This window comes from Bombina bombina, chromosome 6, assembly GCF_027579735.1.
Source record: "Bombina bombina isolate aBomBom1 chromosome 6, aBomBom1.pri, whole genome shotgun sequence".
In the NCBI taxonomy this organism is placed as follows: domain Eukaryota; kingdom Metazoa; phylum Chordata; class Amphibia; order Anura; family Bombinatoridae; genus Bombina; species Bombina bombina.
Window position 1 is genome coordinate 28,362,257 of NC_069504.1, and position 27,727 is coordinate 28,389,983.

General features: G+C 35.1%; 1 protein-coding gene across 1 annotated transcript in view; it reads right to left on the minus strand.

Annotated features, from left to right (window-relative positions):
* LOC128664310 (protocadherin alpha-13-like) overlaps positions 1–27,727 on the minus strand; it is a 134,121-nt gene that overhangs the window by 24,209 nt on the left and 82,185 nt on the right. Inside the window, exons 2-4 of the mRNA XM_053719149.1 lie at positions 19,357–19,459; positions 14,284–14,492; positions 114–173 (exon numbers count right to left, since the gene is read on the minus strand). Of these exons, the coding sequence (XP_053575124.1) occupies positions 114–173; positions 14,284–14,492; positions 19,357–19,417 (330 nt within the window). The 5' untranslated portion in view covers positions 19,418–19,459. The remainder of the gene's footprint in view (positions 1–113; positions 174–14,283; positions 14,493–19,356; positions 19,460–27,727) is intronic.

The window sequence follows — 27,727 nt, forward strand, 5'->3', positions numbered from 1 at the left end:
TCATGAGATATTTCATGTCCCTTTAATTGCATGATGTGGTTATTTGCTTTATCTGAATGATGAGATATTTCATGTCCCTTTAATTACATGATGGGGTTATTTGCTTTTGTTACCGTTGGAAATCCTTCTTCAGAGCAGGAAAGTGTAACAAAAAGTACAGAAGAGTCCAGAACCTGTAAAGACAACAAGCAGCATTCACTAAGGTAAAATAATAATGTTCTATTGCATTGTGTATACAACCTTCATATAATGATTCATTATTAATGACACTATGATCTGCAGAGCTACCTCCCAGTGTTTACCCACACTGCATCACTGTCAATTTATGTTCAAATCATCTCATTTCAAGACTTTACTTCACTAACAAACCAACACTGTTCAATTCAAGCAGATTTTCAGTCTTCTCTACTGAATCAGATTGTTCTCATATCTAGTTTGTACTTGAGCCTCAAACCTTTTCATTCTATCCATATAATTATTTTCTTCCTGACATAGAAATATACTAACATAGTAACATAGAAGCATACTTACATACATAATAACATACTAACATAGAAACATACTAACATAGTAACATAGAAGTATACATACATAATAACATACTAACATAGAAACATACTAACATAGTAACATATTAACATAGTAACATAGAAGTATACATACATAATAACATACTAACATAGAAACATACTAACATAGTAACATACTAACATAGAAGCATACTTACATAATAACATAATACCATAGAAACATACTAACATAATAACATAATAACATACTAACATAATAACATAGTTATATAATAACATACTAACATAATAACATACTAACATAATAACAGTTATATAATAACATACTAACATAGAAACATACTAACATAATAACATACTAACATAGTAACATACTAACAAAATAACATAGAAGTATACTTACATAATAACATACTAACATAGAAACATACTAACATAGTAACATACTAACATAGAAGCATACTTACTTAATAACATAATACCATAGAAACATACTAACATAATAACATACTAACATAATAACATAGTTATATAATAACATACTAACATAGAAACATACTAACATAATAACATACTAATATAGTAACATACTAACATAGAAACATACTAACATAATAACATACTAACATAACATACTTACATAATAACATACTAACATAACATACATACATAACATACTTACATAATAACATACTTACATAATAACATACTAACATAGAAACATACTAACATAATAACATACTAACATAATAACATACTAACATAACATACTTACATAATAACATACTAACATAATAACGTACTAACATAACATACTTACATAATAACATACTAACATAGAAACATACTAACATAATAACATACTAACATAAAAACATACTAACATAAAAACATACTAACATAGAAACATACTAACATAATAACATACTAACATAGAAACATAATAACATAATAACATACTAACATAATAACATAGTTATATAATAACATACTAACATAATAACATACTAACATAGAAACATACTAACATAATAACATACTAACATAATAACATACTAACATAATAACATAGTTATATAATAACATACTAACATAGAAACATAATAACATACTAACATAATAACATACTAACATAGAAACATACTAACATAGAAACATATGAACATAATAACATACTGAGATAGCATACTAGCATAGAAACATACTAACATTGAAAAATACTTAAATAATAACGGCTAGATTACAAGTTTTGCTTTATGAGTGAAAAAGCAGTTAGGATTTTATTTGGGGGGTTGGTTGTGTGGGTGTTGGGTTTTACTGTTGGGGGGGGGGGTGTTTGTATTTTTTTTACAGGTAAAAGAGCTGATTTTTTAAAAGGCCCTTTTAAAGGCTATTGGTAGTTTAGTTTAGGCTAGGTTTTTTTTTTATTTTGGTGGGGCTATTTTATTTTGATAGGGCTATTAGATTAGGTGTAATTAGTTTAAATATCTGATAATTTATTTTTTTATTTTGTGTAATTTAGTGGGGTTTTTTTTTTGGTAATTGTATTTAATTAATTAATTTAATTTATTTAATTGTAGTGTAAGGTTAGGTGTTAGTATAAGACAGTTTAGGTTTTATTTTACAGGTAAATTTGTATTTATTTTAACTAGGTAGTTAGTAAATAGTTAATAACTATTTAGTAACTATTCTACCTAGTTAAAATAAATACAAAGTTGCCTATAAAATAAAAATAAACCCTAAGCTAGATACAATGTAACTATTGGTTATATTGTAGCTAGCTTAGGGTTTATTTTATAGGTAAGTATTTAGTTTTAAATAGGAATAATTTAAGTAATGATAGGAATTTTAATTGTTTTTAAGTTAGGGGGTGTTAGGGTTAGGGTTAGACTTAGGTTTAGGGGTTAATAAATTTAGTACAGTGGCGGCGATGTTAGGGGCTACAGATTAGGGGTTAATTAGTGTAAGATTAGGGGTGTTTAGACTCGGGTTCATGTTAGGGTGTTAGGTGTAGACATAAATTTAGTTTCCCCATAGGAATCAATGGGGCTGTGTTCCGGAGCTTTACGCTGCTTTTTTTTTTGCAGGTGTTTGACTTTTTTCAGCCGGCTCTCCCCATTGATGTCTATGGGGAAATTGTGCTCGAGCATGTAAAAACAGCTCACCGCAGCTTTCAGCAGCACTGGTATTAAAGTGCAGTATGGAGCACAATTTTGCTCTACGCTCACTTCTTGCCTGTTAACGCCGGGTTTATGAAAACCTGTAATACCAGCGCTGTAGGAAAGTGAGCGGTGACAATAACGTGCAAGTTATTACTGCACCGCTCTTACCGCAAAACTCGTAATCTAGCCGTTAGATAGTAGCATACTAGCATAGAAACATACTAGCATAGAAACATACTAAGATACGGCTAGATTACGAGTCTTGCGTTATGAGTAAAAAAGCTGCGTTAAGCCTCATAACGCTGCTTTTTTACTACCGCTGGTATTACGAGTCTTGCAGATTTAGGGGCACCACACACTTTTTTGGCCTTACCGCAAATCAACTTACGCAAATTGCGTATAGTCTTTTTTTCTATGGGACTTCCATAGCGCTGGGTTTACGAGCTTGTCCTGGGAGGCCAAAAAGTGAGCAGTACACCCTATCCCGTCAAGATTTGTAACACATTCTAAAGTCAGTAGTTATGAGTTTTACACTACAAAGCCATAGCATAAAAATCATAACTAAAGTGTAACAAAGTACACTAACACCCATAAACTACCTATTAAACCCTAAACTGAGGCCCTCCCGCATCACAAACACTAAAATAAAATTATTAACCCCTAATCTGCCACTCTGGACATCGCCACCACTATAATAAACATATTAACCCCTAAACGGCCGCACTCCTGCCTCGCAAACATTAGTTAAATATTATTAACCCCTAATCTGCCGCCCCCAACGTCACTGCCACTATACTATAATTTTTAACCCCTAAACCTAAGTCTAACCCAAACCCTAAAACCCCCTAACTTAAATATAATTAAAATAAACCTAAATCAAACCTACTATTAATAACTAAATAATTCCTATTTAAAACTAAATACTTAAATACAAAAATATACTCTGAGCTAGCTACAATATAACTAATAGTTATATTGTTTCTAGCTTAGGGTTTATTTTTATTTTACAGGCAAGTTTGTATTTATTTTAACTAGGTAGAATAGTTACTAAATAAATAAATACAAATTTACCTGTAAAATAAAACCTAACCTGAGTTACACTAACACCTAACACTACACTACAAAAAAAACTCCACTAAATTACACAAAATAAAAAACAAATTACAAGATATTTAAACTAATTACACCTAATCTAATAGCCCTATCAAAATAAAAAAGACCCCCCAAAATACCCCCCCCAGCCTAAACTAAACTACCAATAGCCCTTAATAAGTGCAAGATTAGGGGTGTTTAGACTCAGGGTTCATGTTAGGGTGTTAGGTGTAAACATAAAATGTGTTTCCCCATACTAATCAATGGGGCTGCGTTACTGAGCTAAACGCTGCTTTTTTGCAGGTGTTAGACTTTTTCTCTCCCCATTGATGTCTATGGGGAAATCGTGCACAAGCACGTACAACCAGCTCACTGCTGACTTAAGCAGCGCTGGTATCGGAGTGCGGTATGGAGCTCAATTTTGCTCTACACTCACTTCTTGCCTTTTAACGTCGGGTTTATAAAAACCTGTAATACCAGCGCTGTAGGAAAGTGAGCTGTGAGAATAAAGTGCAAGTTAGCAACGCACCCCTCTTACCGCAAAACTCGTAATCTAGCCGATTGTATGTTTCTATGTTAGTATGTTTCTAAAAAGAAAACAAAGTAGCATAGAAAGGTAGCAACATAGAAATGTAGTAACATAGAAACTTAGTAGCATAGACACATACTAAAAAAGGACATAGAAACATAGTAACATAAAAACTTAGTAACAAAAAATGAAGTAATATAGAAATGTAGTAACATAAGAACATAGTAACATAGAAATGTACTAGCATAGAAACATTGTAGCATAGAAACTAACATAAAACATAGTAGCATAGAAACGTAATAGCATAGAAACATACTAACATAAAAACATAATAGCATAGAAACATACTAACATAAAAACATGCTAGCATAGAAACGCAATAGCATAGAAACATACTAACATAAAAACATACTAGGATAGAAACACAATAGCATAGAAACATACTAACATAAAAACATACTAGCATAGAAAGTAATAGCATAGAAACATACTAACATAAAAATATACTAGCATAGAAATGCAATAGCATAGAAATGCAATAGCATAGAAACATACTAACATAAAAACATACTAGCATAGAAACGCAATAGCATAGAAACATACTAGCATAGAAACGTAATAGCATAGAAACATACTAACATAAAAATATACTAGCATAGAAACACAATAGCATAGAAACATACTAACATACAAACATACTAGCATAGAAATGCAAAAGCATAGAAACATACTAGCATAGAAACGTAATAGGATAGAAACATACTAACATAAAAACATACTAGCATAGAAACACAATAGCATAGAAGCATACTAACATAAAAACATACTAGCATAGAAACGCAATAGCATAGAAACATACTAGCATAGAAATGTAATAGCATAGAAACATACTAACATAAAAACATACTAGCATAGAAACACAATAGCATAGAAACATACTAACATAAAAACATACTAGCAAAGAAACATAGTAGCATAGAAACATACTAACATAAAAACATACTAGCATAGAAATGCAATAGCATAGAAACATACTAGCATAGAAATGCAATAGCATAGAAACATACTAGCATAGAAACACAATAGCATAGAAACATAATAGCATATAAATGTCCTAGCGTAGAAACATTCCCTCTGGCTTTGTTGCCCTGTGTTTTAAAATTTAGTGTTGGGATGAATACTGAATAAAGAAGTGGAAATCCCACTTTCTAATATTCCCAATTATAGATTCGGTATGTCTGTATATATGTTCAATAAAGTGTTAGATTTTATCCATATTTTATATAAGTATATAGAGTACCGAATTCAGCACTTGGCTTAAATGCAACAAATCCTACTTTTTTCCCTAACATAATATTATAGCATAGAAACCAACTAGCATAGAAACGTACTAGCATAGAAACTTAATAGCACTGAAATGTACTAGCATAGAAACATGCTAACATAGAAACATACTAGCATAGAAACATACTAGCATAAAACATACTAGCATAAAAACATACTAACATAGAAACATACTAACATAGAAACATACTAACATAGAAACATACTAACATAGAAACATACTAGCATAAAACATACTAGCATAAAAACATACTAACATAGAAACATACTAACATAGAAACATACTAACATAGAAACATACTAACATAGAAACATACTAACATAGAAACATACTAGCATAAAAACATACTAGCATAAAAACATACAAACATAAAAACATACTAACATAGAAACATACTAACATAAAAACATACTAACATAGAAACATATTAACATAGAAACATACTAACATACTAACATAGAAACATACTAGCATAAAAACATACAAACATAAAAACATACTAACATAGAAACATACTAGCATAAAAACATACTAACATAGAAACATACTAACATAGAAACATACTAACATAGAAACATACTAACATAGAAACATACTAGCATAAAAACATACTAGCAGAGAAACATACTAGCATAAAAACATAGGACCCCAGTTAATAAAGTCTGGACGAACAAGGTTCTCTTTCACAAACCTTTCCGCCTGACATCTGGCCACCTGATTGTGTAATCCCGCCCTCTGCTCACTCCTGGCCAATTATAAAAAGGAGTGGTGTGAAGTAATCTGCGCAAAAAACAGGTATAAACTATCTAGGCCAAATATATGTCCCTCACCTATACAGATATAAGGTGAAAATAGTGGAAATTGCAAGGAAAGTGCAAGGGAGCGAACCTGTGTAGTAGTAAAATCGATTGCTTTATATTCACCACACTTAAAATTATTATATACACACAATATATGAGACAACAGATAATACAATATACATTTATATAAAATGCATTTATTTGTAGGATAACATTAATATAACGAGTTATACAAATCAATGGCCATAAAAAGAAAAAACTGCAGTATATAAAAGTTAGTGTGTGCAGCTAACAATAGTTAAAGGGACACTGAACCCAATTTTTTTTCTATCATGATTCAGATAGAGCAGCAATTTTAAGCAACTTTCTAAATTACTCCTATTATCAAATTCTTTTCATTCTCTTGGTATCTTTATTTGAAATGCAAGAATGTAAGTTTAGATGCCGGCCCATTTTTGGTGAACACACTGTGTTGTTCTTGCTGATTGGTGGATAAATTCACCTACCAATAAACAAGTGCTTTCCATAGTTCTGAACCAAAAAAAATAGCTTAGATGCCTTCTTTTTCAAATAAAGTTCCCAATCTGGTTTATTTGTGATCCAGAATCAAATGAGTTAAGTGTTACAGTATTCACTGAGCGTTGTGATCTAAAAGGTAGTAGATCATGTCTTTCTGTAGGTGTTATAGGGGTTTTCTTTATTCCATGTGAAATCCACAGAAGACAAGGTCTCAAATCTCTGATTTGTTGCATATACAGTAGCTGTTTATAACAGTTATCCACTGTTGGCCCTTGCAGCTCTGCGCTTGTAGTCTGTGCAACTCCCATGCCGACAAGCTGATCGCTGTTTAATCCAACATGGGTGTGGAACGGTGGTTCCGATGGGACAATAGAAGGGTTGTCTAGGTGCTGGCATACACTACTACGCGTTTCAGCCGTCTACATGCAACCTTTTTTAATCAGCTTGTCGGCACGGGAGTTGCACAGACTACAAGTGCAGAGCTGCAAGGGCCAACAGTGGATAACTGTCATAAACAGCTATACGCAACAAATCCGAGATTTGGGACCTTGTCTTCTGTGGATTACACATGGAAAAAAGGAAAACTCCTATAACACCTACAGAAAGACATGATCTACTACCTTTTAGATTACAATGCTCAGTGAGTACTGAAACACTTAACTCATTTGATTCTGAATCGCAAATAAATCAGACTGGCAACTTTTAACTATTGTTAGCTGCACACACTAACTTTTATATACTGCAGTTTTTTCTTTTTATGGCCATTGATTTGTATAACTTGTTATATTAACGTTATCCTACAAAGCATTGTCTTTAAAATAAATACATTTTATAGAAATTTATATTTTTTATCTGTTGTCTCATATAGTGTATCTTTACTATAATCGCGTTTGTAACGCGTCCCTCGCCGTCTCCAGTTGTGCATGCATGCTCAAAGGAATGTTGGTTGTGCGAGGCAGCCAAAAGAATGTTGGCTGCAGTTGCAGCCAAAAGAATCCACCTGGATGCAGGGAAGCATCCGAAAATGGCAAACCTGATCCTTCAGTGGATTCTTTCACTACCCTGCGATTTTCGGAATCCACCTGGATGCAGCATAGGCAAACCCGAAGCCTTAAAAAAAATGCAACCGCACGAAATCACTAAAAAACACATAACCACCTGCAAGAAATAAAAATAAAAACACGTAACTGCCCGCACGAAGTATAACAAAAAAAAACTAACCTCCCACACAAAATATTAACAAGCACCTAAACCATCAACCCCCACATCGCAAAACAATGAAGTAATTAACCCCTAATCCGCAAATACATAAATAAAATATTAACCACTTAACCGTCACCCACCCACATTGCAATAAACCTAATAAACCTATTAACCCCTAAACCGCAAAATTATTTTTATTATTATTAGTTATTTGTAGAGCGCCAACATATTCTGCAGCTCTATAAACATAGGCGGAATACAAGGAAACATTTATAGGGATCAGACGGGTAGAGGACCCTGCCAAGAGTCGTACTGTTGTAGTCAGCTCTTAAGAATCGGATCTACAAACGTTGAACTCTTAGGCTTACATGCTAAGGGGGTTCAAGGGGAAAGCAATGGAGGAGAGGAACTGGTATAAAGAAAGGTTAGTGTAGGTTGTATGCATCCCTGAACAGTAGAGTCTTTAGGGAGCGCTTGAAGCTTTCAAAACTAGGAGAGAGTCTTGTGGAGCGAGGCAAAGAGTTCCACAAGATGGGAGCCAGTCTGGAGAAGTCCTGTAAATGGGTGGGTGAGGAGGTAACGAGAGAGGAGGAGAGGAGGAGGTCATCAGCAGAGCGCAGGGGACAGGAGGGGGAGTATCTGGAGACAATGTCTGAGATATAGGGGGGGAGCAAAACTCCCACATCGCAAAAAACCCTACATTAACATTACAGAAAAAATAAAGAAAAAATTATCAAAAAAAAAAAAAAAAAATTATACCTAATCCCTATGAAAATAAAAAATCCCCCCCCAAAATAAAAACACCCCCTAATCTAAACTACCAATAGCCATTAAAAGGGCCTTTTGTAGGGCACTGCCCTAAATTAAACAGCTCTTTTACCTCTAAAAATGACTAAGTCCCCCGTAACAGTAAAAAAAACCCATCCACCTAACCCCCCAAAATAAAAAAACCTAATCTACCCATTGCCCCTAAAGGGGCATTTGTATGGACATTGCTCTTAAAAGGGCAATCAGCTCTTTTTTTCAAACCCAAAAAACCCTAATCTAAAAAAAAACAGCCTAAAAAATAAAATAAAAAAGCCCCAGATAGGTACTCACTGTTCCTGAAGTCCGGCGGAGAAGGTCTTCTTCCAGACGGATCCATCATCTTCTATCTTCATATGGAGTGAAGGTGGCGTGGAGGTGCAGAGCTGTGTTCCCGATGCCTGGATCCTAAATGGTGGCGGTCCTCGGCGGTGTGGAGGCTCCTCTTCATGCAATCGTCTGTCGCACACTGAAGATTGAATGCAAAGAACCCCATATTTATTGGGGTACCTTGCATTCCTATTGGCTGAAATTTTTGAAATCAGCTACTGAAATCTTATTGGCATATTTGAACAGTCAATAGGCTTTCAGTAGCTCTAATCCTTTTGGCTGATTTCCAAATTTCAGCCAATAGGAATGCAAGGTACCCCAAATTGATTGCGGTACCTTGCATTCAATCTTCAGTCTACAATGAACATCGGATGAAGAGGAGCCTCCATGCCGCCGAGGAACGCCGACGCCGTGATGACCGCCACCGAGGATCCAGGCATAGGGAACCGAGCTCCGCACCTCTGCTCCATGCCGCCTTAACTCCGGATGAAGATAGAAGATGATGCATCCGTCTGGAAGAAGACCTTCTCCGCCGGACTTCAGGAACAGTGAGTACCTATTTAGGGCTTAGGTTTAGGTTTTTTTATTTTAATTTTTGGGGTGGTTTTTTTTTAGATTAGGGTTTTAGGGTTTTTTGGGCTTGAAAAATAGCTGATTGCCCTTTTAAGGGCAATAAAAGAGCTAAATGCCATCTTAAGGACAATGCACATACAAATGCCCCTTTAGGGGCAATGAGTAGTTTCGTTTTTTTAGTATTAGGTTTTTATATTTTGGGGTTTGGTAGGTGCAGGGTTTTCACTGTTAGGGGGACTTTTTTAGCGGTAAAAGAGCTGTTTAACTTAGGACAGTGCCTTACAAAAGGCCCTTTTAAGGGTTATTGCTAGTTTAGTATTAGATTAGGGGGTGTTTTTATGTTGGGGGGATTTTTTTTTATAGGGGTATTAGTTTAGGTTTAATTTTTTTTATTTTGGATAGTTTTGTTTATTTTTTTCTGTAATTTTACTATTTTATATTTTATAATTTTAGCTAAGGGGTTTGAATTTTTTAAACATAGAATGCCCTCTGGGCAGGCTTATCGCCTAGTATATAATCATTTTAAATGTGCTGAATATATAACAATCGATTGTATTACTACACAGGTTCACTCCTTGCACTTTCAAGATCTTTTCCATTATTTTCACTCCTGGTCAATTTCACAAGCAAGGGGCTGTCAATCACCCCAGTCAGACTTGCACAGAGGGGATGTATACGTTAGAAAGCTGCAGTCTGACGGCAGTTGCTTCTTAATTAACTGCTGCAGGCTCTTCACCGAAGGCGTTCCAAAGCTGCATATGCAGCTTGATAAATAGAGCCCATACTAACATATAAATACACTAGCATATAAACACACTGGCATATAAATGTACTAACATTTTACACACTAAAATATAAACTTACTAACATATAAAAACACTAGCATATAAATGTAATAAATGTAATAACATATAAACACACTAGCATATAAACATAATAAACGTACTAACTTATAAACACACTAGTATATAGACATACTAAAATATAAACACAGTAGTATATAAATGTACTAACATAAAAAAAACTAACATATAAACGTACAAACATAAACACACTAGCATATAAACATAATAAACGTACTAATATATAAACATAATAAATGTACTAACATATAAACACATTAGCTTTTAAATGTACTAACATATAAACACACTAGTATATAAACATACTAAAATATAAACGTACTAACATATAAAAACACTAGCATATAAACGTACTAACATATTATCACACTATCATATAAACATAATAAACGTACTAACATATAAACACACTTGCATTTAAATGTACTAACATATAAACATACTAAAATATAAACAAACAAGTATATAAACGTACTAACATATAAAATCACTAGCATATAAACGTACTAACATATAAACACACTAGCATTTAAACATAATAAACGTACTAACATATAAACACACTAGCATTTAAATGTACTACCATAAACACACTAAAATATAAACATAATAAATGTACAAACATATAAACACACTAGTATATAAACGTACTAACGTACAAACACACTAGCATATAAAAATAATAAACGTGCTAACATATAAACACACTAGCATATAAATGTACTAACATAAACACACTAGTATATAAACATACTAAAATATAAATACACTAACATATAAAAACACTAGCATATAAACGTACTAACATATAACATACTAGCATATAAACATAATAAACGTACTAACATATAAACACACTAACATAAATGTAATAAACCTACTAATATATAAAAACACTAGCATATAAACACACTAATATATAAAAACACTAGCATATAAAAACACTAATATATAAAAGTACTAACATATAAACACACAAATATATAAATGTACTAGCACATAAACACACTAGCATGTAAACATACTAACATATAAACACACTAATATATAAACATACTAACATATAAACACACTAACATGTAAACGTAGTAACATACTAACATGTAAACACACTAACATATAAATGTACTAACATATAAATGTAATAAACGTACTAACATATAAACACACTAGCATTTAAATGTACTACCATAAACACACTAAAATATAAACATAATAAATGTACAAACATATAAACACACTAGTATATAAACGTACTAACGTACAAACACACTAGCATATAAAAATAATAAACGTGCTAACATATAAACACACTAGCATATAAATGTACTAACATAAACACACTAGTATATAAACATACTAAAATATAAATACACTAACATATAAAAACACTAGCATATAAACGTACTAACATATAACATACTAGCATATAAACATAATAAACGTACTAACATATAAACACACTAACATAAATGTAATAAACCTACTAATATATAAAAACACTAGCATATAAACACACTAATATATAAAAACACTAGCATATAAAAACACTAATATATAAAAGTACTAAGATATAAACACACAAATATATAAATGTACTAGCACATAAACACACTAGCATGTAAACATACTAACATATAAACACACTAATATATAAACATACTAACATATAAACACACTAACATGTAAACGTAGTAACATACTAACATGTAAACACACTAACATATAAATGTAATAAACGTACTAACATATAAACGTACTAACATAAAACACACTAGCATATAAACACAAACGTATAAATGTAATAAACGTACTAACATATAAACACACTAGTATATAAACATACTGACATAGAAACGTAGTAACATGGAAATATGGAATTTGACAGAAGATTAGAACCAAACGTCCTATTGAGTCTATTTTCCTTCCTTAAAGAGATGTTAAACTCTCCGCTTTTTCAAATCAGATCCGGGATGGTAGTGATATTTTAGATGGAGTTTAACTCATCAGCTGTAATAAAGATGCACTATAACTTACTTTTTAATATAGATATAAAATTCAAATTTCCCGCTCTCCGCCGCCCACTTCAAAAGTAATTTTTTATGTGAGCTAACAGTTTGAATTGTTGTCCAATCAGTGCTCTAGATACAACAAAAGTGCCATATGGGGAGAGTACTGATAAGACAACAATTCAAACTGTTGGCTCACAGAATAATTGACCTTTTAAGTGGGCAGCGGAGTGCGGGGAATTTGATATCTATATTAAAAAGTAAGTTATAGCGCATCGTCATTACAATTGATTAATGAAACTCCATCTAAAGCATCAATAAGATTCCAGATCTGTTTTTTTTAAAGGTGAGAGTTTACCGTCACTTTAATTGGTTTTTAGGAATAGGACATTCAAGTCTAAGCTCTTCTCACCTCTAATGAAACTTTATTCCATGAAATAACTCTCCTTTCTGTGAATAATCTTCTGTAAATTACTCCTGAATCTGCTACCCTTCAGCTTGAGATCACGACTTATGTTCAGCTGTTGCTCTTTTTGTGACAAATGCCTTAAAGGGATAGGCTATTCAAAATGAAGCTTTCATGATTCAGATAGAGCTAATTTACTCCTATTATCAATTTTTCTTTGTTTTCTTAATATCTTTATTTGAATAAGCAAGAATGTAGCTTAGGAGCCGGCCCATTTTTGGTTCAGCACCTGGGTAGCGCTTGCTAATTGGTGTCTAAATGTAGCCACCAATCAGCAAGCGCTGCCCAGGTCCTGAACCAAAAATGGTCCCGCTCCTACGATTACGTTTTTTGCTTTTTCAAATAAAGATACCAAGAGAATCAAGAAAAATTGATAATAAGAGTAAATTAGAAAGTTGCTTAAAATTGCTGCTGTATCTGAATCATGAAAGTTTAATTTTGACTAGACTGTCCCTTTAAGTCTCAGATTTATTAAACCCTTTTGTATTCTTGAAGGTTTCTAACAACCACACCAAGCTACACATATTAAGGCTATGAGGCCTATTTAACAAATGTCTTTCGGACCTAATCCAACAGTGCGGATAAGGTCCGACAGACATCGCTGAATGCGAAGAGCAATACGCTCTCCGTATTCAGCATTGCACCAGCAGCTCACAAGAGCTGCTGGTGCAACGCCGGCCCCCACAGACTCGCGGCCAATGGGCCGCCAGCAGGGGGGTGTCAATCAACCTGATCGTACTTGATCGGGTTGAATTGCGGCGATTCCTGTCCGCCTCATCAGAGCAGGCGGACAGGGTTACGAAGCAGCGGTCTTTAGACCGCTGCTTCATAACTGGTTTTTCTGGCGAGCCTGGAGACACAGGCCCTCAAGCTCCGGAGCTTGACAGATAGGCCCCTATGAATTCTATAGTTATCTATAGTCCCTTTAATCTAAATTAACACCAGATCCATTGACACTCACAGACCAAGTCTTGCAGTCATTATTTATTTTATTTACCCTCTTCATTTTCATTCCTTTCCACCCACCCTTGTCCCACTCCCAGCCCCCTACCTCATACCTCCCTGTCCAATGTTTTTCCAGAGGACACGTTGAGCCATACATTTTTCCCATCCAGGTAGAACCAGTCAGCATCTGTGCCGCTCAGGCAGAGTTTCACCGTGTTTGTTACCGAGTCCCCAAATGCTGTCAGGTTAGCCACAAATGTTCCATTAGGGCTGTTCTCTGAGATCTCAGTGAATATGTTGCTGCCTCCTAAGCACTGATCACCTACAGGGTAAAATAGAAGATCACTTTCAGCACTGAAGACGTTTCTACAACAGCCATGGGGACAGCAATAAATAAAGTACATATCATGTATAATGCTCAATGGTCTAAAGCTCTCTGGTCTGGTGAGCTACAAAGATAAGTAGTGTGAGTTTCCTCAAAGAAGTGTGAAAGGTAAACTTTAGTTTGAGAGCTGTGCAGGTTCTGCACGTGATGGAGAAACACAAATATTATAATAAGATGCTTAAAAACAAATATATACAGTGATTTCTCTCCTTGAGAAGAAAAAGAAAAAGACGACGGCACTACTAGTGCTGTGTCCCTTGTAATATTTATGTCTCTTGTATAATAGCAGAGATAATAGTGGTACAATCTGGGACTTAGGTGCTGTACACTGGGAGAAACAGACTAAAGAATACCAATTGTTGTACGCAATTGAAAGAGTGTACTTGGATAGCACTCAACAGCACTGGTTGAATACTAGCTTGTAATACCATAGGTAAAGAAGCCCAAAGGAAGGCGGATTTAAAACTTAACTTTTAATATAAATGTTAAAAAATGAAAATTTAAAAAATTCAGTCAGTGTGACAGAAAACGAGGTGATTCAGGGGGAGGATGGTACCTCCAGGATCACAATGTATCTAATGTGAAGACCCCGGTATGATCTCCAGAAATTGTACCATCAGTCAAAAGGGGTTGCACATATGCACTGTATTATTCAGGTTATTTTGGACATATGTCACAGTCAAAATGTGGTTACCCCTATTGTTGCTCTATATCTGAAAACGGGGTTATCTGTAGTAATATGATACCACTGTATAGGTTATGTGGTACAATTCCCTATAGGCGATGCGTGTGAGTGATAATAATCACTTATTGGGTGCCTGGGTTGGGAGTACCCCTTGTAATTTTTTGGATATCAATAGTATCCTATACGGTTCACCACAAGGTATCTCCCCACTATTATAGAGCGTCTAAGTGTATTAGCATAATTCTTGTTGATACCTGGATAGATTATAGTGATTGGAATGGTGTAATACCACGCTCTTGTATTGTAAATTCCCCTGTAATAATCCAGTGTGACAGTTGGACTACCTGGTGTATGACTAGGCCTTAAGAGCCGCCAATATTTCAAAAAATGTAAATAGATTTTGGGTAATACCCCTATGAAAAATAGCGTAATTCACTCTTATCTGGTGGCCCGCAAGTATTAAGAATTAAATACACCTATATAATGTGGTCCAGGATTATTGCCCCAATTGTGGAAATATTGGGATCCTCAACGTCTTTAACACTGTTCTATTAGTATAGTGCCACTATATAGTGAATATAGACAATTGAAGGAGCCTGTATTACCATCAATAATAGCTGATGCCTAGTGTTTCTTTTATCAGTTGAGAAACAGTCTGTATAACTCAGTGGGTGTGTTAATGTTATTTCAAATAAATATCCAGGCTATAGCTAATTGTACCCCACTTTTGAGTTTAACACGATTGGGAGCCCAATAAATTAAATTCTAATAAAACATTCGTTCTACAAGTCACACTGCTGTTAGGTTAAAAAGGAGAGGTAATCTCCAGCTGCCCTGACATGTTTCGCCAAAACGGCTTTGTCAAAGGTGGGCCCACCTTTGACAAAGCAGTTTTTGGCGAAACATGTCAGGGCAGCTGGAGATTACCTCTCCTTTTTAACCTAACACCAGTGTGACTTGTAGAATGAATGTTTTATTAGAATTTAATTTAAAACTGGTATATGTGTGAGAGTGCCTGGATAAGATGTACTACAATTGATTTGGCCGAGTACCGCCAAATCAATTTACATTTTTCAAGTATCCCACTAACCGTTACATTAGTAGTGTCTGTACCTTGAATAGATATACTTGAGGAGTGGAGATCAGAATTTTCCTCAATAACAAGATAATCCTATCAGCCAATCGGAATTCGAGGGAAGCCATCTTGGATGACGTCCCTTAAAGGAACCTTCATTCGTTGTCTAGTCGTCGGAAGAAGAGGATGGATCCGCGCTGGAGGTCTTGAAGATCAGCCGTTCGTCATCGGATGGAAGAACATAGAAGATTCCACCTGGATGAAGATGTTTGCCGGTCCGGATGTCCTCTTCTGCCCGCTTGGATCAAGACTTCAGCCGGAGGATGGATGTCTTCAGCCCCCCGCTTGGGTTTGGATCAAGACATCGGAGCCAGGACGGATCGGTGTGATACCCGGTGTGGTGAAGATAAGGTAGGAAGATCTTCAGGGGCTTAGTGTTAGGTTTATTTAAGGGGGGTTTGGGTTAGATTAGGGGTATGTGGGTGGTGGGTTGTAATGTTGGGGGGGGGTATTGTATGTTTTTTTTCTCCAGGCAAAAGAGCTGAATTCTTTGGGGCATGCCCCGCAAATGGCCCTTTTAAGGGCTGGTAAGGTAAAAGAGCTTTTCTATTTTAATTTTAGAATAGGGTAGGGCATTTTTTTATTTTGGGGGGCTTTGTTATTTTATTAGGGGGCTTAGAGTAGGTGTAATTAGTTTAAAATTGTTGTAATATTTTTCTAATGTTTGTAAATATTTTTTTATTTTTTGTAACTTAGTTCTTTTTATTTTTTGTACTTTAGTTAGTTTATTTAATTGTATTTATTTGTAGGTATTGTATTTAATTAATTTATTGATAGTGTAGTGTTAGGTTTAATTGTAACTTAGGTTAGGATTTATTTTCCAGGTAATTTTGTAATTATTTTAACTAGGCAGCTATTAAATAGTTATTAACTATTTAATAGCTATTGTACCTGGTTAAAATAATTACAAAGTTGCCTGTAAAATAAATATTAATCCTAAAATAGCTACAATATAATTATAATTTATATTGTAGCTATATTAGGGTTTATTTTACAGGTAAGTATTTAGCTTTAAATAGGAATAATGTATTTAATAAGAAATAATTTATTTCGTTAGATAAAAATTATATTTAACTTAGGGGGTGTTAGGGTTAGACTTAGCTTTAGGGGTTAATAAATTTATTAGAGTAGCGGTGAGGTCCGGTTGGCAGATTAGGGGTTAATACTTGAAGTTAGGTGTCAGCGATGTTAGGGAGGGCAGATTAGGGGTTAATACTATTTATTATAGGGTTAGTGAGGCGGATTAGGGGTTAATACATTTATTAGAGTAGCGGTGAGGTCCGGTCGGCAGATTAGGGGTTAATAAGTGTAGGTAGGTGTCGGCGACGTTGAGGGGGGCAGATTAGGGGTTAATAAATATAATATAGGGGTCGGCGGTGTTAGGGGCAGCAGATTAGGAGTACATAAGAATAACGTAGGTGGCGGCGGTGTGCGGTCGGCAGATTAGGGGTTAAAAAAATGTATTATAGTGGCGGCGATGTGGGGGGACCTCGGTTTAGGGGTACATAGGTAGTTTATGGGTGTTAGTGTACTTTAGAGCACAGTAGTTAAGAGCTTTATGAACCGGCGTTAGCCCAAAAAGCTCTTAACTCCTGGTTTTTTTCTGCGGCTGGAGTTTTGTCATTAGAGTTCTAACTCTCACTCCAGCCAAGACTCTAAATACCGGCGTTAGAAAGATCCCATTGAAAAGATAGCATACGCAATTGGCGTAGGGGGATCTGCGGTATGGAAAAGTCGCGGCTGCAAAGTGAGCGTTAGACCCTTTAATGACTGACTCCAAATACCAGCGGGCGGTAAAAACCAGCGTTAGGACCCCCTAACGCTGGTTTTGACGGCTACCGCCAAACTCTAAATCTAGGCGTAAATTTCTTAGTAGAAGTGAATTTAAAAATGACATGCTTTATCTGAATCATTAAAGATTAAATTTGATTCTCCTATCACTTTAAGTAATCAGTATAGCTACATTATATTACTAGTATTTAATTTGTTTGTTTTGAGAGTCTACCTGATGGGGGGGGCAATGGTAACGATAAACTTTTGTGTCTCTGCTTCAAAGTATCTCTGGAATTTTTTTTTTTAAATGTTGGCAACTATGGTATACACGGGATACCAGAAAAGGCAGGATGGTGACACAGGATAATAGGTGGAATAGACAGTCTGGTGATGAGAAAATAGCCAGGAGAGTCAGATACCTGAGAGCAGTCTGATAAATCACCAAATACAGGTAGAATCTGATAGAGTAGTTAGGAGACAAGGCCAAGTTCAGTATACCAGAATAGCAGTCCAATGTTTCATCAAACAAAAGGGAAATCCAAGAGAGTAGTCAGGAGGCAAGCCAAATTCAGGAACCAGAGGAAAAATCCAAACAGGAAACCAGGCAAGGTCAAGGGCACTAACAGACTAGTGGAACCGCAATGTCAGGGCAGGGAGCGGTCTGTGAGGCTTCCTTTTATAGCAATGCTAACAAACTAACTGCTTGCAGCTGGCAGGCAGATGGAGCTAAAAAGCACAACCAGTGCAGGCAAGAGGTCTCCCAAAACACAAGCACAAGCTAAATCCCTCTGGTGGAGCAGAGACAGGGCTACAGGCTTTAAATCATGAGTCCCTGGTTCAATACTAGGCAGGGATGTGACAATTTTAACTGATTTTTTTAACTTAACGAGCACTGGTTCATATCCCTTTAGCTCATAGTAAAGGGATACGCATCATAAATAAATTAGTATATTAATTAGTAAATTAATGAATTGCAAAACTGTGCTAATAATTACAATGTGTTTATGTCCTTTTATGTGTGAGATTTCAAAAACCTTTTCAAAGGGCTAGTAATGTACCTTTATTTTACTTTTTTATTAGCCAAAAGTTTAAAAGCAATTTGCAGATATATAATATGTTGTGTTTCTGACTCCTATCCCAAATGTGCAGTAATTATAGAATTATGTATTTGGTTCAACGTTTTTCTGTGTCTTCCTGTTCCCACGTACCTGAGGTCACCTGGACAGACAAGCTGAGAGCCAGCACGAGAAGCTCAGACGGGGGACGCATAGCCTGATATCCGGTGCAGGTTAAGATGGAAACCGCCAAATCCTGCAAGAAGAAAAGTATAAATAATGTAAGATGCAGTTATTATACTAATACAAAAGATAGACATATACTGCTTGACAGCAGCAAACCCAAAACACCAGGCCTGGCACTCCCCCCACTAAGACATGTGACAGTAGTTTGCGGCATTGATTGCCATAATTCACTTAAAGGGACAGAATACAATTTTTTTTATATAACTGCATGTAATATACACTACTATAAAGAATAATATGCACAGATACTGATCTAAAAATCCAGTATAAAACCTTTAAAAATCTTACTTAGAAGCTCCCAGTTTAGCACTGTTGATGAGCTTAGGCTGGGACACCCAGTGAAGTGGGCTGTAAAGCCAAATAAACAGAGACCCCCCCTGCCCCCTCCTTTGCCTATAAAAACACCATTTACACAAACAAGAGCAAGCTGGAGTAGGTAGACAACAGTCTTCTTCTAAAATTTTGGGGCTTGGTTAGGAGTCTGAAAATCAGCACAATGTTTTTTAAAAATAACCAAAACTATACAATTATTTCAAATAAAAACCAGCATGGGCTATAAATGGACCATCTACAAAACATTTATGCAAAGAAAAAACTAGTGTACAATATCCCTTTAATACTTTTCTTTTTTACATTTTATGGTTTTCAATCACTAATAACTTAAAAAAAAATAAAAAAAATTAAATGCTCTTAAATTTTGAATTCTATGTCCATTCTGTTATCTAAACAAACCCAACAATAGCGTTGCCAACTGCCCCCCTCAAAAATACACAAAAACAAAGACTGCTCCTATTATCCATGTGCTCATAAAGGAGCTAGGATCAGACCCCTTTGCCTCCATGCTCTGTCAGTTATGTACCTATACGAGAACTCAGATCAGTAATCATAGATCTAATGACACTGGTTTGTCTGGCTAAATACTGAGCAACTCTTCGGTTGAGGCACGCTCCCTTGCAAGTCCCAGGACAGACATACTGATTTGCTGCTTAAAGTTCTTTACAATGGGGTGTGAATACTTAGGACATTTTGAGGTAAAATATATCTTTCTTTTTTGCATAGAGATGTTCAGGTGATATTTTCTAGTCAGATTTCAAGTGTTTCCGCATTTGGGTATCATGGACCTTTAAGCAAATTAAAAAAAAAAGATTACAGCTGAGTTTACATTGCTGGATTTATTAAGTTTTGGCTAGTGCTGTTAAATGTTCTGACAACAAACAGTAGCTCCATCTAGCAATTTACAAATTTTTTGGCTTTTCATTTAGTGCTCCCCGAAATAAGACAGTAGAAGGTGTTTTCATGCCTTTTGGATATTGTATTGTCGTAAATGGACTAAACTCCTGAGCAAAATGGCATTTACCATTGTCATTTCACAAAGCATGATACACATTTAAAACATATAAAATGTACACAAATTCAATAAAATCATACACATGAGTAAGAATTATGTTGACTATTAATTTATATATAAAGACTACCTATTTCTATAAATATTTAATGTATTACATACTGAAATATTACAAATTAAAGAAAGAATTAATAATTCATAACTTCATAAATGTATTGTTTAAATCCATTAAGGAAAATCTATTGACTAAACATAATAGTCTGAGACAGTAAGTAAATTAGCTTAGTCCATATTTATAAATATATGTGCATCTATCACAGCTGAGTCAATCACAGGTGAAGGCTGAATGTGCAACCAAGACACCTTATTTGAAAGAGGCCTAAATTGATTTTAAGCAGTTCTCGTCCTGCACATTGTGGCCTGTGTGCACATGACAAAGCCTTTTCGTTATGTAAGGGGATTGTCGCTGTTTTTGGTGATCCTGCGCACTACAGTGGTTTTATTTACCTTCAGACAGAAATAGGACACTCTAGTCGTTATTACAAACTTCAAAAGCCTGTATGGGCCCCTCTCAAATTTGGCTACCCTTGATAACAATTTAGGTCTAGATTACAAGTGAGGCACAAACATTTGTGCGCAAGCTATTTCGTGTTTCACAATCCATTTTATTTGCGCATATATTACAAGTTGAGCGAATTTATACTACAATTCTTATCATGATCTCAGCACTGTGGTTAACTGTTTGGCGAAGCCAAAAAGCTGCATAGAACACTTCTAAAATACATTACAAAGTACAGTTACACTCATTATAACACCATCTAATAAAAATGATGTTAAAAAATATTGCACAAAAATTTTATTAGGGCTCAAACATATGAGATTTCGGGTGTTACAAAAAAGAAAACGCCAAAGTAAATTAACAGAGAAACATACAGATACATTGCTTAAGATGTATTTGTGTATATATACAGTTTTATATATATATATATATATATATATATATATATATATATATATAAAACTGTATATGTCCTGTAAATATTTCACATCCCAATGTTCTGTACACAGCACAGAATATGTTCTATGTATTTTTAAATAGATATTCCTATATAAATCTGTATATATCGATACCTATATATAATCCTCAATATATATTGGTTTAAATATACAGTATATTTGTATAAAAACAATTAGATATATGTAGAAATATTTAATTATGAATAAATAGAACATATTCCGTTATGTTTTTCTCCATTGACTTCTATGGGGGAATATGTGAACGTGCACAGAATAATTGATGTTCAGATTTTTGTGTTAGTTGGGTTACCGCTTTTTTTTTTAACTTGTAATATAAGCGCTACCCGCAAAAAGCTTAACTCTAGCCCTTAATATGGGGATCACAGCAGCTAAATTGGTCACCTGACTATTTTCAATGTTATCAATTATCTTAACAAAAACATACATTTTCTGCATTTTTGTTTGTTTTCAACCTTCTCACATTTATAGCAGATTGAAATGTTCTAGAATTTGGTAATTTCTCAAATATTCAATTAAACACTTCACCTCTTTTGATAGACTGGAATAAACCTATATGTGTTTAACCCTTGCAAATAGCCACTATTATGTGCACGAGACACTTTAGAAGCCTCTTACCTAAATAGTGCGTTATTTTTACACTAGAATCTGCCATTACCTAAATTAGCTAATCAGATACTGCTGTCACCGCTCTCGTTAACTAATCTCTATAGCCTTTCCCTTACCAAGATTTCTTTCTCTGTCTTCACTATCTAAAGTCAAATCTCCTCGCTTCCTTTTATCGCCTGAAGTACTCATCAGTCTTGTCTAAATCAATGCTCAATTATTTCCTGCTTAATAAATACACATATTTTCCCTTTTTTAGCTCTGCTCAGAATCTACATTAAAGTATTTGGGCACACATAACATTCACAGTTTAAAAAACATGCACCTAAATTATAAGTTTTGCGGTAAGGCTATAACGCTTAAAAATTCATCTTTGCGCGGGGAATGGCAGGTCACCTGTAGTACAAGTCACGGCGGTATGACTATACCGCTATCATTTTAGCCTGTACCGAAACCAAAATGTTTAACAAAACTCATAGCAAAAATGTTACAAAGTACACTTCCACCCATAAACTACCTATTAACCCCTAAACTACCACCACCCTCCCACATCGCAAATACTACATTAAACCTATTAACCAACAATCCCCTGCCCACCCACATCACAACTACCTAAATTAAAGTATTAACCCCTAATCCACCAGCCCCCTGCCTCACCAACACAAAATAAACCTATTAACCCCTAAACCACCGACTCCCCACATCACTACTACTAAAATAAATCTATTAACCCCTAAACCACCAGCACCCCACATTACTACTAATAAAATAAACCTATTAACCCCAAAAACGCCACCCCTGCATCGCAAATACTATTATAAACATATTAACCCCTAAACCACCAACCCCCCACATCACAATTACTAAAATAAACCTTTTAACCACTAAACTGCTGGCCCCCCACATTGCGACACACTAAATTAAACTATTAACCCCTAAATCTAACACCCGCTAACATTAAATTACAACATAACTACTTTAAAATAAATGAAAACTTACCTGTGAAATAAAAAAAAATAAGATTAAACTATAAATAAACGTAACATTACTATTTTAAAAAACTAAAATAAACTTAAAATAAAAAAAAACTAAATTACAAAATTAAAAAATCCTAACACTGCTAAAAAATAAAAAAAATAACATTACAAAAAAACCTCTAAAATTAATAAAAATTAAACTTAATCTAATTTTGCCAACTACTTCAATAACAAAATCGATTCCATCAGAAACCTCACCCCTTCAAAATCTTGCAATTAACCAAAACCTGCATAGTCATATATTTAACTCTTTCGCCCATGTTACTGAGGAAGACGTTTCTGCACTTATACTGCGCTCTCACCTAACTACCTGTCCCCTCGATTTGAATCAGCCAATAGGAATGCGAGCAACTCTAATTCCTATTGAATGATTTTAATTTTTCAGCCAATAGGAATGCAACAGTACCCCAATATAAAAGGGGTACCTTGCATTGAATCCTCAGTGTGCGGCGAATGATTGCCTGAAGAGGACCTTCACATCGACCTATGCCTGGAATTCCGTCTGGACCTACGCCTCTGCACATCGACCGCTCCACCTCCGCCGGGATGAAGAAGATGCTGGTTCCACAATGGATGAAAATGGAGCCCTCTGGGTGAAGATGCTTTGCCACTGGGATGAAGATCTTTCGCCAGACTTCAGCAACTGTACCGATTTTGGGGTGGTTGTTTTTGTTATATTAGGACTTTTAATGGGCTGAAAAAGAGCTGAATGCCCTTTAGTTTTTTTAGTTTATTTTAGTTAGGCTTTTTTTATTTTGGGGGGGTGGGGTGGGGGTTTGTAATGTTAGGGGGGGTTTGTTTTTATTTTTTTGCAAAAGAGCTGTTAACTTTAGGGCAATGCCCTACAAAAGGCCCTTTTAAGGGCCTTTGGTAGTTTATTATAGATTAGGGATTTTTTATTTTGGGGTGATTTTTTTTTTTTTTTTTAAAACTGGGTATTAGAATAGGAATAGTTTTTATTATTTTAGATAATTTTCGGCTAGATTACGAGTTTTGCGGTAAGGTGAAGAAGCAGCATTAACAGGTCCTAACGCTGCTTTTTCACTACCGCTGGTATTATGAGTCTTGCAGGTTTAGGGGCACCGCACACTTTTTTGGTCTTACCGCAAACCGAATTACGTAAACGTCGTAAAGTCTGTCCTGGGAGGCCAAAAAGTGAGTGGTACACCCTCTACCTCTAAGATCCCCAACGCATTCTAAAGTCAGTAGTTAAGAGTTTTACACTACAATGCCGTAGCATAAAACTCATAACTAATGTGCTAAAAAATACACTAACACCCATAAACTAACTATTAACCCCTAAACCGAGGCCCTCCCGCATCGCAAACACTATAATAAAAATTGTAACCCCTAATCTGCCGTTCCGGACATCGCAGCCACTATAATAAACATACAAACCCCTAAACCGCCACACTCCTGTCTCGCAAACACTAATTAAATATTATTAACCCCTAATCTGCCGCCCCTAACACCGCCACCTACATTATACTTATTAACCCCTAATCTTCCACTCCGGACATCGCCGCAACCTACATTATATTTATTAACCCCTAATCTGCTGCCCCCAACATCGCCGCCACCTACCTACATTTATTAACCCCTAATCTGCCGTCCCCAACATCGCCGCCACTATATTAAATTTATTAACCCCTAAACCTAACCCTAACACCTCTCTAACTTAAATATAATTTAAATAAATCTAAATAAAATTCCTATCATTAACTATATTATTCCTATTTAAAACTAAATACTTACCTATAAAATAAACCCTAAGCTAGCTACAATATAACTAATAGTTACATTGTAGCTAGCTTAGGTTTTATTTTTATTTTACAGGCAAGTTTGTGTTTATTTTAACTAGGTAGAATAGTTATAAAATAGTTATTAACTATTTACTAACTACCTAGCTAAAATAAATACAAATTTACCTGTAAAATAAAACCTAACCTAAGTTACAATGGCCTAGATTTAGAGTTTTGTCGGTAACGACCCGCGTAGCTAACGCTGGCTTTTTTCTGGCCGCACCTTTTAAATACCTCTGGTATTGAGAGTTCACAGAATGGCTGCGTTAGGCTCCAAAAAGGGAGCGTACAGGCATATTTACCGCCACTGCAACACTCGATACCAGAGTTGCTTACGGACGCGGCCAGCTTAAAAAACGTGCTCGTGCACGATTCCCCCATAGAAAACAATGGGGCTGTTTGAGCTGAAAAAAAACCCAACACCTGCAAAAAAGCCGCGTTCAGCTCCTAACGCAGCCCCATTGTTTGCTATGGGGAAACACTTCCTACGTCTGCACCTAACACTCTAACATGTACCCCGAGTCTAAACACCCCTAACCTTACACTTATTAACCCCTATTCTGCCGCCCCCGCTATCGCTGACCCCTGCATATTATTTTTAACTCCTAATCTGCCGCTCCGTATACCACCGCAACCTACATTATCCCTATGTACCCCTAATCTGCTGCCCCTAACACCGCTGACGCCTATATTATATTTATTAACCCCTAATCTGCCCCCCACAACGTCGCCTCCACCTGCCTACACTTATTAACCCCTAATCTGCCGAGCGGACCGCACCGCTATTATAATAAAGTTATTAACCCCTAATCCGCCTCACTAACCCTATAATAAATAGTATTAACCCCTAATCTGCCCTCCCTAACATCGCCGACACCTAACTTTAAACATTAACCCCTAATCTGCCTACTGGAGCTCACCGCTATTCTAATAAATGTATTAACCCCTAAAGCTAAATCTAACCCTAACACTCCCCTAAATTAAATATAATTTAAATCTAACGAAATTAATTAACTCTTATTAAATAAATTATTCCTATTTAAAGCTAAATACTTACCTGTAAAATAAACTTTGTATTTATTTTAAACAGGTACAATAGCTATTAAATAGTTAAGAACTATTTAATATTTAAAATAGTTAAAATAATTACAAATTTACCTGTAAAATAAATCCTAACCTAAGTTACAATTAAACCTAACACTACACTATCAATAAATAAATTAAATAAAATACCTACAATTACCTACAATTAAACCTAACACTACATTATCAATAAATGAATTAAATACAATATCTACAAATAAATACAATTAAATAAACTAACTAAAGTACAAAAAATAAAAAAGAACTAAGTTACAAAAAATAAAAAAATATTTACAAACATTAGAAAAATATTACAACAATTTTAAACTAATTACACCTACTCTAAGCCCCCTAATAAAATAACAAAGCCCCCCCAAAATAAAAAAATGCCCTACCCTATTCTAAATTACAAAAGTTCAAAGCTCTTTTACCTTACCAGCCCTGAACAGGGCCCTTTGCGTGGCATGCCCCAAGAAATTCAGCTCTTTTGCCTGTAAAAAAACACATACAATACCCCCGCCCCAACATTACAACCCACCACCCACATGATTGGAACAGCCAATAGAATGCGAGCTCAATCTGATTGGCTGATCGGATCAGCCAATCGGATTGAACTTGATTCTGATTGGCTGATTCCATCAGCCAATCAGAATTTTCCTACCTTAATTCCGATTGGCTGATAGAATCCTATCAGCCAATCGGAATTCGAGGGACGCCATCTTGGATGACATCCCTTAAAGGAACCGTCATTCTTCAGTTGGACGTCGTCGGAAGAAGATGGGTCCGCGCTGGAGGTCTTCACGATGGAGCCGGTCCTCATCGGATGAAGATAGAAGATGCCGCTTGGAAGAAGATGGTTGTAGGTAGGAAGATCTTCAGGGGCTTAGTGTTAGGTTTATTTAAGGGGGGTTTGGGTTAGATTGGGGTATGTGGGTGGTGGGTTGTAATGTTGGGAGGGGGATATTGTATGTGTTTTTTTTACAGGCAAAAGAGCTGAATTTCTTGGGGCATGCCCCGCAAAGGGCCCTGTTCAGGGCTGGTAAGGTAAAAGAGCTTTGAACTTTTGTAATTTAGAATAGGGTAGGGCATTTTTTTTATTTTGGGGGGCTTTGTTATTTTATTAGGGGGCTTAGAGTAGGTGTAATTAGTTTAAAATTGTTGTAATATTTTTCTAATGTTTGTAAATATTTTTTTATTTTTTGTAATTTAGTTCTTTTTTATTTTTTGTACTTTAGTTAGTTTATTTAATTGTATTTATTTGTAGATATTGTATTTAATTCATTTATTGATAGTGTAGTGTTAGGTTTAATTGTAGGTATTTTATTTAATTAATTTATTGATAGTGTAGTGTTAGGTTTAATTGTAATTTA